The sequence below is a fragment of the Mobula birostris genome, chromosome 1 (assembly GCF_030028105.1).
Source record: "Mobula birostris isolate sMobBir1 chromosome 1, sMobBir1.hap1, whole genome shotgun sequence".
In the NCBI taxonomy this organism is placed as follows: Eukaryota; Metazoa; Chordata; class Chondrichthyes; order Myliobatiformes; family Myliobatidae; genus Mobula; species Mobula birostris.
In genome coordinates, this window is record NC_092370.1 from 190417353 (window position 1) to 190430048 (window position 12696).

The 12696-nt window shown below is 40.5% G+C and overlaps 1 protein-coding gene across 4 annotated transcripts in view; it reads left to right on the top strand.

Moving 5' to 3' along the window:
- The window catches only part of ralgapa1 (Ral GTPase activating protein catalytic subunit alpha 1), a 210429-nt gene that overhangs the window by 8250 nt on the left and 189483 nt on the right, over positions 1-12696 (top strand). For all 4 annotated transcript variants that reach the window (XM_072267609.1, XM_072267616.1, XM_072267625.1 and 1 more), the window contains exon 2: positions 4702-4812. In XM_072267609.1, the coding sequence (XP_072123710.1) occupies positions 4702-4812 (111 nt within the window). The remainder of the gene's footprint in view (positions 1-4701; positions 4813-12696) is intronic.

A 12696-nucleotide genomic window follows, 5' to 3' on the forward strand; every position in this document is an offset into this window, starting at 1 on the left:
GCTTTTGGGACTGCCTGGTTAAGGAAGCTATAGAAATAAATCTAGAGAAAAGAATTTTAACAAAGACGGAAGTCTCGCTCCAAGTAAGAACTGGAACTTGATTGTAAGCAAGGTGGGACAGCGGTAATCTGATCGATTAATACTCATCCAATATGGAGGGACAGACAGAGGGAATGTATATATACTACCTGACTCAACATGCCCAGGTATCCTCCCTGATGAAGATGGCAGAGTTTGTCATTGAAACATCAGTTAAAATTGATACTTGTACCCAGCTGGAAGCCCATGAAGTGTTTGTTCGTTAGTCTAAGAGGTATTTTTTTTTAAAAAAGACAGTAATAAGTTGTGTATTTAAATGAAGTACAGCACAGATTAGAACACTACCAATAGCACTACAGTACTATAAAACTGTTTTCGTTCCTAATAGTTACCAATGGAGGAATTCATCCAGTGTACAAAATGAACTCAGTGCAGACACCTAGTGCCTTCATAGATTGCTGTTAACGATTGCATCCTCCAATTCTACATTTTCATTGAGGCATTCAAGGTGATTGACAAATTCTTTGTAGTTTCTAACTTGAAGTAGTAAAGTCATTTCTTTTTCACTCCTAACGTTTCTGGCCAAGCTTGAATACTTGAAACCACGGTGAGCAAAATAGTTCTGAATTGTCTTACTACTCATTTCTCACCAACTATCAGTGATAAAAATCATCAGTTTTTGAACACAAACACGTGTAACTGACCCTATTTAAATACTCTTCCCTCTATTAACATGGTGTAGGATCTAGCAGCCACTCAAGTACGGACGAGTGACATTAGTTAGAACCTGTTTGGCAATGGTCTCCTGCCCCAATTATACAGCATAGTATCTCAAATAAACAAAGGGAATTTCAGCAATTTTTGTTCTTTGAGTTGTTTCAAGTAAGTGGCTGGTCCAATTAACCAAGAACCACTGTATAGTTAACTTTTGAGATGTGAAACCCCTTTGCAGAATTAGGAAAAACAGAAAAAAGTTTGTTTTCATTGGCACAGTAAGTGAGGCAGGAATCGAAATAACAAAAGGACTATTGGTAGAGTAAGATCAAATGGATTAATATGGCATTTAGAAGCATACTATGCTTCTTTGCCTGAGTTGTATATTGCATAGCCTATGGACCATGACTAGTAGGCTGGATTATACTAATTGGAGATAGAAGAACTAAGCCAAAATGATAGATGAATAACTGACAGAAATGCATGTTGGAGGACAAGTGTGAGCAACCTAAAAGTTGAAGGACTCAATATTGTTCAGAAGGTTGCAATGTACATAGGTGGAAAATGAAGTATTGGTCTTCAAACTTGTGGGCCCTTTTTAAATAGTGCACAAAGCGACAGACAGATCAGAAAGGAATGTAGATGAAAAATTAAAGTGGCAGGCAACTGGATGCTCGGATTCATTTCATAAAAGGATTACTCAATCTGTGTTTGATCTTTTGAATGCAAAGGAGTCCACATTGTGAATAACAACCACAGTATGCCGATTGGAAGATGTGTAAATGAATCATTGCTTTGTTGGGAAAACTGGGTTTTTGGGTGGTGGAAAGGGGGGTGCTGAAAGACATATTACGGATCCTATGATTGCTTGAGAACATGAGGACAAAAGTATGGGTTAGAAACTTGTAAAGTTGAGGAGAGGAAAATACAGTGATGGTGGGGTGGGGGTGATAAGATGTTAGAGGTGCAGGAAATAGATGAGATGTGATCAAAGGAGGGGACACTGGGTCAGGAAGAAGGAAGACATTTCAGAGGCACCTATGTAACAAGTCTCGTCATTGAAGCAAATATGTTGCGGGGAAAATGGAATATTTGCAGGAACAAATATAATCAAGAAAGCTTTGGGACTTTGTGAGCTTGTAGTGGTTGTGCTTTGGCTATGAAGAAGAGCAAAGATGGACCACATTAAAGCAAGGTGGAAATTGGTAGCAAAATATTTGGAATTTTCTCTTTCTGTGGTAATTCTGAAAACAACAGATGTCAGGGGTAAGTTTTTTACGCAGAGAGTAGTGAGTGCGTGGAATGGGCTGCTGGCGGTGGTGGAGGCGGAAATGCTAGGGTCTTTTAAGAGACTTCTGGATGGCTACGTGGAGCTTAGAAAAATAGAGGACTATGGGTAAAGCCTAGGTAGTTCTAAGGTAGAGACACGTTCGGCACAGCTTTGTGGGCCGAAGGGCCTATATTGTGCTGTATGTTTTCTATGTTTCTATGTAACTCCAACGTAGTCATCAAAATAATTGTGAAATAGTAGAGGAAGTTGGCCTGAGCAAAGTTGAACTAAAGATTATTCCACATATCCTGTAAAAGATAGGTTTTGCTTGGTACTATGTGGGTGTTTACACTGATAACTTTGATCTGGAGAAGGTGATTGAAGTTGAAGAAGTTGTTCAACGTGAGGATAAACTTAGCCAATGTGAGGATAGATTTCCAGCATATGTGGTTTTTGATGATTATTTTAAAATTTTCTTTCCGTTTTTCTCCTGCGGCTATCTGTAATTTTTTTGCAGCCTTTAAACATTTTGGATATCTTCTATTTATGTTTGCGTTGGTTATCTCAGATTTATTCACTCCGTTATTTACAGTTCAGCCTTCTCCCAAGCAATTGGTCATCTGTCATGGTGCCCTTTTCTAACATGGCTCCTGTGATACTCAGTTCAATAGCACTCCTGGGATATTTTGCCCCAGTGTAACACCATTTATTTGCATTTGTAGTTTCTCTTTATTTGTTTTGTCACATGCTTTGCATATGCCTGTTAACACTGGCATTAAATATTGTCAGATAAAAACCATGCCCTCTCATAAAAGACATGCCAGTGCCTGTATTTCATTAGGAGTCTGAGGAGATTGCAAATGGTATGCTGGCATTTATAGCGAGAGGATTTGAGTACAGGAGCAGGGAGGTACTACTGCAGGTGTACAAGGCCTTGGTGAGACCACACCTGGAGTATTGTGTGCAGTTTTGGTCCCCTAATCTGAGGAAAGACATCCTTGCCATAGAGGGAGTACAAAGAAGGTTCACCAGATTGATTCCTGGGATGGCAGGACTTTCATATGAAGAAAGACTGGATGAACTGGGCTTGTACTCGTTGGAATTTAGAAGATTGAGGGGGGGGGGATCTGATTGAAACGTATAAAATCCTAAAGGGATTGGACAGACTAGATGCAGGAAGATTGTTCCCGATGTTGGGGAAGTCCAGAACAAGGGGTCACAGTTTGAGGATAAAGGGGAAGCCTTTTAGGACCGAGATTAGGAAAAACATCTTCACACAGAGAGTGGTGAATCTGTGGAATTCTCTGCCACAGGAAACAGTTGAGGCCAGTTCATTGGCTATATTGAAGAGGGAGTTAGATATGGCCCTTGTGGCTACGGGGATCAGGGGGTATGAAGGGAAGGCTGGTGCAGGGTTCTGAGTTGGATGATCAGCCATGATCATAATAAATGGTGGTGCAGGCTCGAAGGGCCGAATGGCCTACTCCTGCACCTATTTTCTATGTTTCTATGTTTCTATTAGGTAAGTCACCAAAACGTCCAGCAAAAAGTCTAGTCCTGCCGAAGGGTCTCGACCCGAAACGTTGACTGTACTTCTTCCTATAGATGCTGCGTTCCACCAGCATTTTGTGTGTGTTGCTTGAATTTCCAGCATCTGCAGATTTCCTCGTGTTTGCATTAGCAAATTTCTACAGATGTATAGTGGAGAACATTCTAACTGGTTGCATCATCATTTGGTATGGCGGGGCCACTGCACGGGATTGGAAAATGCTGAAGCTCAGCCAGCTCCATCAGAGGCTCCAGTCTCCCAACCATCAAAAGGTGATGCCTCAAAGGGTGTCATACATCACCACCCATGGCATGCCCTCTTCTCATTGCTACCATTAGAGAGGAGTTACAGGAGCCCAAAGAAACAGGATCAATAGTTTTAGAAACAGCTTCTTCCCCTCTGCCATCAGATTTCTGAGTGGACAATGAACCCATAAACACTACTACACTATTTTTGCTGTCTTGTTGAACTAGTTATTTTTATAAATATTTCTTATTGTAATTTTTAGTAAGTTTTATTGCACTGTACTGCTACCACAAAACAATAAATTTCATGATATATGTCAGTGATAATAAACCTAATTCGATTCTGATTTCACAAATGATATAAAAAAAAAAGTCATTTTGCAAGCGAACTGAGTGCCATTCCAAAGCAACTTTAAGCACAAGCTTAGGATAGTTATGCAGCTCGGAAACATGGCAGCAAAGAGATTTGGCTTTTATCTGCAGGAAAATCGTGAAGAGAAAGCATGTTTGTAATTTTTAAAGGAACTAAATTTATAAAAATAATTTGTTTCATGGATCAGTAGTTATGGTCTATTTGTTAGCAACTATAGAAAGGTAATTTTAGAGTTTAAAAGATCAGAGGTATTTCCTGTACTGCCAGATCTTTGCCTTGCTGATCATTTTGCAATAATAATTGTCTTTAAGTATCTTAGCACTACTGTGTGACATATTTGTATTTGTACCTGAGGTAGGATTAGATCCACTGTCTTTAGACTTTACAATCATGTTTGCAGAATCTGAACTCCAGCTTCATTGGTTTTAGAATTGTAGAGTAAACTTGTCTTAATGTTAGATATATTGTGAAATAAATTTGAGATATCAGCCCTCTTTTTTTTAACTTGCAGAAAACTCTGAACCAAATGATTTAAAGCCATTCTTCGATCAAACATATTCACACATTTACTATGTCTTCTTTGAAAACTTTGTGACCATTGAAGCCAATCTAAAGCAAAAAGGTAAGCATAAAGCTTTTTTATTGTATGAGAAGTATTAATTTGTGAAACTGAGACTCTGGGAATGAAGAGCAAAACCATTTATTTGAGATTTGATAAATTTTCTTTGCATCAATCTGTTTGGATAATGGTCCGCTGTACTGAGAGGAATTTGATGTTTAAGTTGGGGTAGTTGTTGCTTCATTATTTTGTGAATACAGTAAGGTGATATTCAGTGGTGCAGCATGGTGTGCTTAATTGTTTTTGCAGAAATGGGACGTTAACTTTGCTTCTTGAAATTACGTCACTATGACTACCAGGCAAAATAAATAATGAGTTAGCTTTGTAGGAAATCTGTTTTACTAGAGATCCTGCAAATATATTGTACAAATAACTTAAAGACAGTGAACGGATTATGTTGGTATACCTATTTTGATTAAATTGGGAATGTTTTTAAATAAAATTCATTTTTGGGATCTAGGTGTTGTTGATAAGATGAGTGTTTTTGCCCATCTCTAACTGCCCTTAATAGACAATAGGTGCAGAAGTAGACCATTCGGCCCTTCGAGTCTGTACTGCCATTCTGAGATCATGGCTGATCATCTACTATCAATACCCGGTTCCTGTCTTGTCCTCATAACCCTTGATTCCCCTATCCATAAGATACCTATCTAGCTCCTTCTTGAAAGCATCCAGAGAATTGGCCTCCACTGCCTTCTGAGGCAGTGCGTTCCACACCTCCACAACTCTCTGGGAGAAGTTGTTCCTCCTCAACTCTGTCCTAAATGACCTACCCCTTATTCTTAAACCATGCCCTCTGGTACTGGACTCTCCCAGCATCTGGAACATATTTCCTGCCCCTATCTTGTCCAATCCCTTAATAATCTTATATGTCTCAATCAGATCCCCCCTCAATCTCCTTAATTCCAGTGTGTACAAGCCCAGTCTCTCTAACCTCTCTGCGTAAGACAGTCCGGACATCCCAGGAATTAACCTAGTGAACCTACGCTGCACCTCCTCCACAGCCAGGATGTCCTTCCTTAAGAAGATGGTGTTGACCTGCCTTCTTCTACTGAAGGTAGTCCTTTGGGAAGGGATTTCCTATGTTTAGACCCAGTGACTGAAGTTTGAACAGCATATTACCAAGTCAGAATAATCTATGACTTAGAGAGCAATTGATCCTGCTACTCTTTTCCTTCCTGGCAGCAGAGCTGTTAGGTTTGTGAACTCTTGTCATAATAACCTGCGCAGAAGATTTTATAGATCTTGGGTGCTATAACCACTGTTTACTGATAATGGAGGGAGCAAATTTTTGGGTAGTTGATGGAGCAGGTTGCTTTGCCCTTGAAGGTATTGAACTTTTTGAGAGTTGTTGGTGCTGTACTTCAGATGAATGGATGATTGCAGTCTTGACTTGAAACCAGTAGAAATATATTCTTTTTCTGAAACCACTCATTTTCCATCAGCTCATGAGGAAAAATGCTTCCCAATTCATTATTGGCCTTACCAAACTTTTTTTGCTTTTGTCAGCTAAGGCTCAGTTGGTTGCACCTTTGTTTCTCAGGCAAAAATTAACGATTCATATCTCATTCTACAGACACGAAGAGAAATCTCTATGCCATTTCTTCAGTCCAATATTGAGGGAGTGCTACTTGATGAAAGTGTAATCTTTCAGAGGTTTTAAACCAGGTTTCCATCCGCTGTTGGCTGATTGAAGCAGTGATGTAAGGTGTCGCAGAGAAGAACGGGAGCTCTCCTGTATTATCAATGCCTCAGTCTTTATAATTGAAAGATATTTTCTAGTCAGTTTTTGCAAATTGGCTGCTCTGTTCCTTGTATTAAGATAGTGGTTATATTTAAGGTACTTTATTGGCTCAATTGTCTGGGGACATCTGAAAGGGCACTTCTTCATATCTTCCCCCAAATTCAGTCATCGATTTCAGATTTGTAAAATACATTATAACTAAAAAAGCCCGAGAAAAGTTTATTCATACATGATAACTATTTAGACTTCGTTTACGAATTTTACACTAATTGAAAAAATGATACTAATAATTTAATAAAGCTATTTTCTTATATTTAATGGACGATCACATTGGCATGTCCTCTTAAGCATTAGAACCTCTTTTCCTTTGATAGTACATTGGATCGATGATCTGACTTTATTTGAAACTTCAAAGTCCTTTCCTTCCTCCTGGCTGCTTGGTGCATTGTCCATCAAAGCAAAATGTCGGAAATGGGCATTTTCTCATTCAATTTTCATTCTAATTATCCAATAAACGAGTTTGATTTTCTGCCAATCGTCTGCACTCTCGGAGATGGCCCCAGGCACAATTTTCCACTGGGAAATGATACAACACAGGGGTTATTGAGCATTACAGACAAGTCTGTCTTCTGAATTACTTTGACAGCTGGTGAGATTACTCTCATACTTAGCTGCTTTCAAAGCTTTTATAGAATATATTCATGCACATTCATAATTAAGTATATCTGTATAATTTTTATATTAAAATGATAAAAACACGAACATCAGCTAAATGTCTTTAAAATGGTTATAAAGTAGGGCTGGATCATCTTTGCAGTTGGATACCTTTAAGTCAACCAACTTTAAAACAAAATGAGTTACCCTGTACTTCCCTAACAACTGCTTTATTAAAATTAGTGGCCCTGGTAGAAAATCCACTGAAGTCTATGTTTATACCATTGGCCCCCACGAGGGATCCAATAAAGGTTTGCAGGTGACCTGCAATCAATAATTGTCTGAGTAAAAGTTTGGTCATGACAGGGGAACAAATGGAGCTGGCCATTTTTAAGTGGCAGCTTTGAATCAATTTTATTTTTTAAAAAAAGCTGTAGTAACACAACCTATTCCAGTGTTTTTTTTTATTAGAAATAAAAAAAGTGTAGGTGCTGGAAATCTGAAACAAAAATGGAAAATGCTGGAAATATTCACTAGTTCAGACCATATCTCTGGGAAGAGAAATAGAGTTTCAGGGATTCTTCTTCAGAACTGAAAAGGAGGTAAAATACACCTGTAAAGGTGCAGGAATAGTAAGGGAGGGGATGCCTCTTTGATAGAGGGAAACTGAGGTAACGATGGAGACAAGCTCTTCAGAAGTTGTCTGGTCAGTGGGCAAAGGGAAGTGTGAAAACATGAACAAAGGAAAATGGGCAAAAGAATGTGGAAGTTGTGAAATACAGAGGAAGAGGATGTACACAAAAAAAGGGGAAAAAAGACAAAGAAACAAGCTGAGTTAATACAGGTTGAGAAAGCGTTACCTTAAGTTGTCGAATATTAAGTCGCATTGAGAAATTTTACACAAGGTTGGTTTCATTTTGAAAAACTACCATCACAAATTAGAAATGGCATGTTACTTCTGAAGTATTCATAGAGTCATGGAGTAATACAGGATGGAAATAGGCCCTTTGGTGCCATGCAAATCACAGAATCATTCCTGCTAGTCCCAGTTTCCCATTTTTGCACGTAGTCCTCCAAGTCCTTCCAGTGGCGGCGCCAGAGATTTTTTCTTGCTGGTGCTACGGAGGGGCTGAATGATTCAGTGATGGTGCTGAGGGATGCACTGTATGGTAATATGTATTCGCAAGGCCAGGCGCGTGGCGTTAAAAAGTCAATTTCAAGCATTATGTGCCTACTATCAATGCCTCTGTTGATTCACAGGCAACAGCAATTGATAGATCTAATATAGAAGTGAACTGTTACAGTGTCAACAGTATCGGAGACAACCTGGGCTACATGGAGCATAAACAAAAAAAAAAACAGACAGAGCATCCCAGCAACAGCGGACAACGTGAATCATGCACCAATCCCGCAATCACTGTCAAATGTGTGCTTTTCAACTGAAAAACACAAAACGAACCCACTGCTACAGAGACAGCAATGCCAAAAGATACACCGTTATTAAAGTCAAATAAGGCAAACAACAGATGCAAGGCTTTACCAGGAGTTGGAGAAATCGTACTCTGACCATGCAATACCTCAATTAATTCGGCTATTGAATTTAAAACAAAAATCACCCGCTTGGAAGTCTTAAGCAAAACCAGTAGGCTTAATAGCAGTAAATGTAATATTTTAGGATTTGCAGGAAAAGTAAGGACTATGGGGTATCCACCACATAATTATAATAATCAGCATTAGTCTTGGCCCAAATTTTTAAAAAATCAACTGCACTCACCATTAATGTTTTCAGAGAAGCACAATCCGTCTGTTGTTGTGATTGGTGGCGAAAGCATCAGTGATTTTCTGGATGTCACTGTCTGTCCTTGCTTTTGTTTTATTGCCAGCAGATGCCGAACCTAATGTAGCTCTGCAGTCAGGTTCACTTCAGTCACTCCATAGTATTGGGCCATTGGCCAAAGACATTTCTTGTCTAGGAAGAACTTGTGTTTGGGACTCAATGCTGAGACTCCAGTCAGAACACCCCCAGTCTCAATTGAGAACCGTCTTTTCATTTCAGTCAGAGGTCTGTCTATAGCCAGATAGAAACAGTGGTTGCGAAGGTCATCAGAGGATGTGACAGGTGTGCATTCAGTTTGGGCCTCAACAACAAAATCATGTAGGCGGCGGGGTGGCTGGGCCTGTTTCCTTTCATGTGGTCTGCTCTGTATACCGGCCTTGACTCACAGGTCCCTAGCTCTTGTCTGAATTTCACTCCATGATTCCTCTCCCCATTTTGCTGAGAGTGCATCGATAACAGACTGAGCCAATTCCACAGCGGATGAAAGCTCCAATCTGGGAGATTGTAGCTCGTCTGACGTGAACTTGGTGATTCGGAATAAATCCTCAAACAGAGTGAAAAGCAAAGCAAACTGCTCGTCAATCAGTCCATTTACAGCTCTGGCCTCCATTTTCCTCCGTGCATTTGGTTGACCCATAATATCCTGTAGTCTAGCTAGAATGGCAGCGAGTGATTTCCTTATAGCCCACAAAACTGTATACTGCCATGCCCAGTGTGTATCTGACAATTTCTTCAACTCCTCTGCTGTGCAGTTGATTCCAGTTCTCTCTGTTTCTTCATGAAAAGATCGTGGGCAGCAGAGTTTGAGAAGAAGTTGTAAAGCAGCTGCATAGTTTCAAAAAACTCACCCGCTTGTGGTACATTGCTCACAACATCCACTAAAACAAGGTTAAGTCTGTGAGCATGGCAATGTATATATAATGCCTGCGGGACCTCTTTCCTGAACCTCTCTTGTACGCCGTTATTGCACCCGGACATCGCTGCCACCCCGTCATAACACTGACCTATACACGCGTTCTTATCAATAACGCACTGGGCGAGTGTCTGTTCAATGCTTTTAAGAAGCGACTCTGCGTCCAACCCTTCTACTGGAGTGAAGTACAAGAATTCTTCAAGCACTGTTTCGTTATTCAAATACCGCACCACCATTGATATTTGCTCCTTTTTACTCAAGTCTTTACTTTCATCCACTATGATGGCAAAATATCCAGCCTCCTTGATTTCTGCACTTATTTGACGTCTGACCATATCTGCCATAATACCCATAATTTCATCTTGAATATCGTGATGGGTGTTTTTTGCATTTCCAGGATTGTCCTCTATTTTTTTCTTTTTTAGCTACAGTCTTATCAAACTTCCCAGTTACACTGAGCAACTCTGTAAAGTTTCCCCTATTGCCAAATCCGTCATTCTCCCGGTGTCCTCGCTGGGCAATGCCTTGGCACGCAGTATAGCATAGAGACTCAACAACTGCTCTCATAGACTCACCATTTTCTTGGACAATCTTTGCATGTCCTTTGTCAAGCATATTTCCCAATCTTGAACCATCTTGTTTTCTCAATCTGAATTCAGCCCATGCCTCCATCGCAAACTTATGAGCTGCACTTACATGGTGGGTCTTGAAAACTGTTGTAGCTTTCCGCCAGTTGCGGTAACCGGTGACAGTGAAAGTAGACTCAGAATGGAACCCATGTCCTCCACACAGGAAATGCCTGCATGTGAAGCAGAATGTCGCATCTTTTGTGAGTGAATATTCCAGCCAGGAGTACAGGTCAAACCAGCCACGAATAAAACTCCTTTGCTGATTGCCAAACTGTTGCAAAGGGTACTTTTTCAATGCTGGCCGACAGGGTCCTTCCTCAGGCTGCTGGCTAATATCGCTAACAGTATTCCCACTGGCACTAAGAGCAGCTTCATCCAAGTTCTCTTCCGAATCCCGCTCCATTTCTTGTTCCTCTACTTCGCCCTCACACTCCTTCGATGAACTGCTGTCGTCCTCATCCCCACTTACTTCTTTCTGCATGTCATTTTCAATTAAGACATGCTCAGGCTGAAACACCACTGATTCCTCTGGATGAGGTCGTTTTCTGACAAATCGATCCATTTTTCATGGCCGGCCAAAATAATGCACATGCCAGGTCGACGCTAGCTTGCAAAAGCACAATGTGTGTGTGTGGCATCCGTTAGTCTTGCGAGACCACGGATCTGCGCCTGGATGTATACTGTCAATCTCTCGCGTGAGTGGGAGTGAGTGACATCACCACCTTAAGTGATCTTAGATCAGCTTAACTGATCTGAGGACAGCAGCGGCAAGTCATTGACAACGAACGAATAAGCAGAGGTGTAGAGTGGATCTGACGAGTTTATAACTTTATTGCTGCATGGGTGCTATGGAATTCACTAGATCAGCTGGAGAAAAACACTGTATTCAAAACTATACAGAGAAAGCAAAGTGAGTTTTGCCCACTTTAATGTGCTTCAAGGGTGCAAATACTTCCTCCTTTGTAATATGCTTATGTCCTAGACTGCACTATTTATTATTACTCTTATCTGTCATACTTTCCTAAGTAAACACCGAGGAGAAATAGACATTTAAAAACTTCACTATCTCCTGGAGCTCCACACCATAGACTTTAAGATGACTTTGTCTCTCCTTAGTCATCCTTTCATTGTTAATGTAATTGAAGAACCTCTTGGAATTATTTTTATCCATGCTTGCCAAATCCATTCTTTCTTTTTTTGCCCTCCTGATTCCTCCTTTCATTTGTGATGTATGCTTTCTGCTTTTTCTTGACCAGTGCCTCAATATCTCTTGAGAAACAGGATTTTCTGAACTTGGTCTGTCTGCCCTTCACACTAACAGGACCATGCTGCTCCGGGACTCTTGATATAACTCTTTTAAAATCCTCCCACTTACCGCTTGTTCCTTTGCCTTTAAATAAAGTTGCCCAGTCGACCTCAGCTTGCAACTCCATATTGGCCTCATCAGTATTGCTGCTTGTCACGTCTTGGGCCATGTTTTTTAAAAAGTATTTAAGAAATCTCAGTGGTTCTTAATTATATTTTAGTGCCAAACTGAAAGCAAAATCACTTACAAAACTAGTACAAGACAATTACTTAGACAAACAAATGTTGTTTAATCAGTTTTTGGGTATTTGTAAACAACATGGTTGGATGAAATAAGCTGGCACAGCAGCATAGTGGTTGATGTAACACCTTTACACTGCTAGCAATCCGGGTTCAATTCTGCTGCTATCTATAAGGATTTCTGCATTCTTCCCATGTCTTAATTAATCGCACTTCTAATGATCACTGCAATCAGTAGCCTGTAACTTCCCTTTCGGAGTTGAGCTTCTGAACCGCCTGTACAACCGGGCATTTTTTGCGTGTGATCTGAAGTCTGGAAGGTGCAGTGTGGTTGCTGCAAGGTGGCCATGGCCGAATCAAGGTGGTGGGGTCTGGCCCCAAGAGCAGGGAATGAGTCAGTATTTGGCCATTGTTGCAGTGGATTTGGAGGCAATTCTATGCAGCAGAAATGAGGCGAGGCTGAGTCGAGGCGGCAAGGCACGGTCCTGAGCCTGAGGGTAAGGAAAGATCTAAGGTTTGATCAATTTAAGCACTGGGGCGAAATCAGAAAATTCGGGTATGAGCC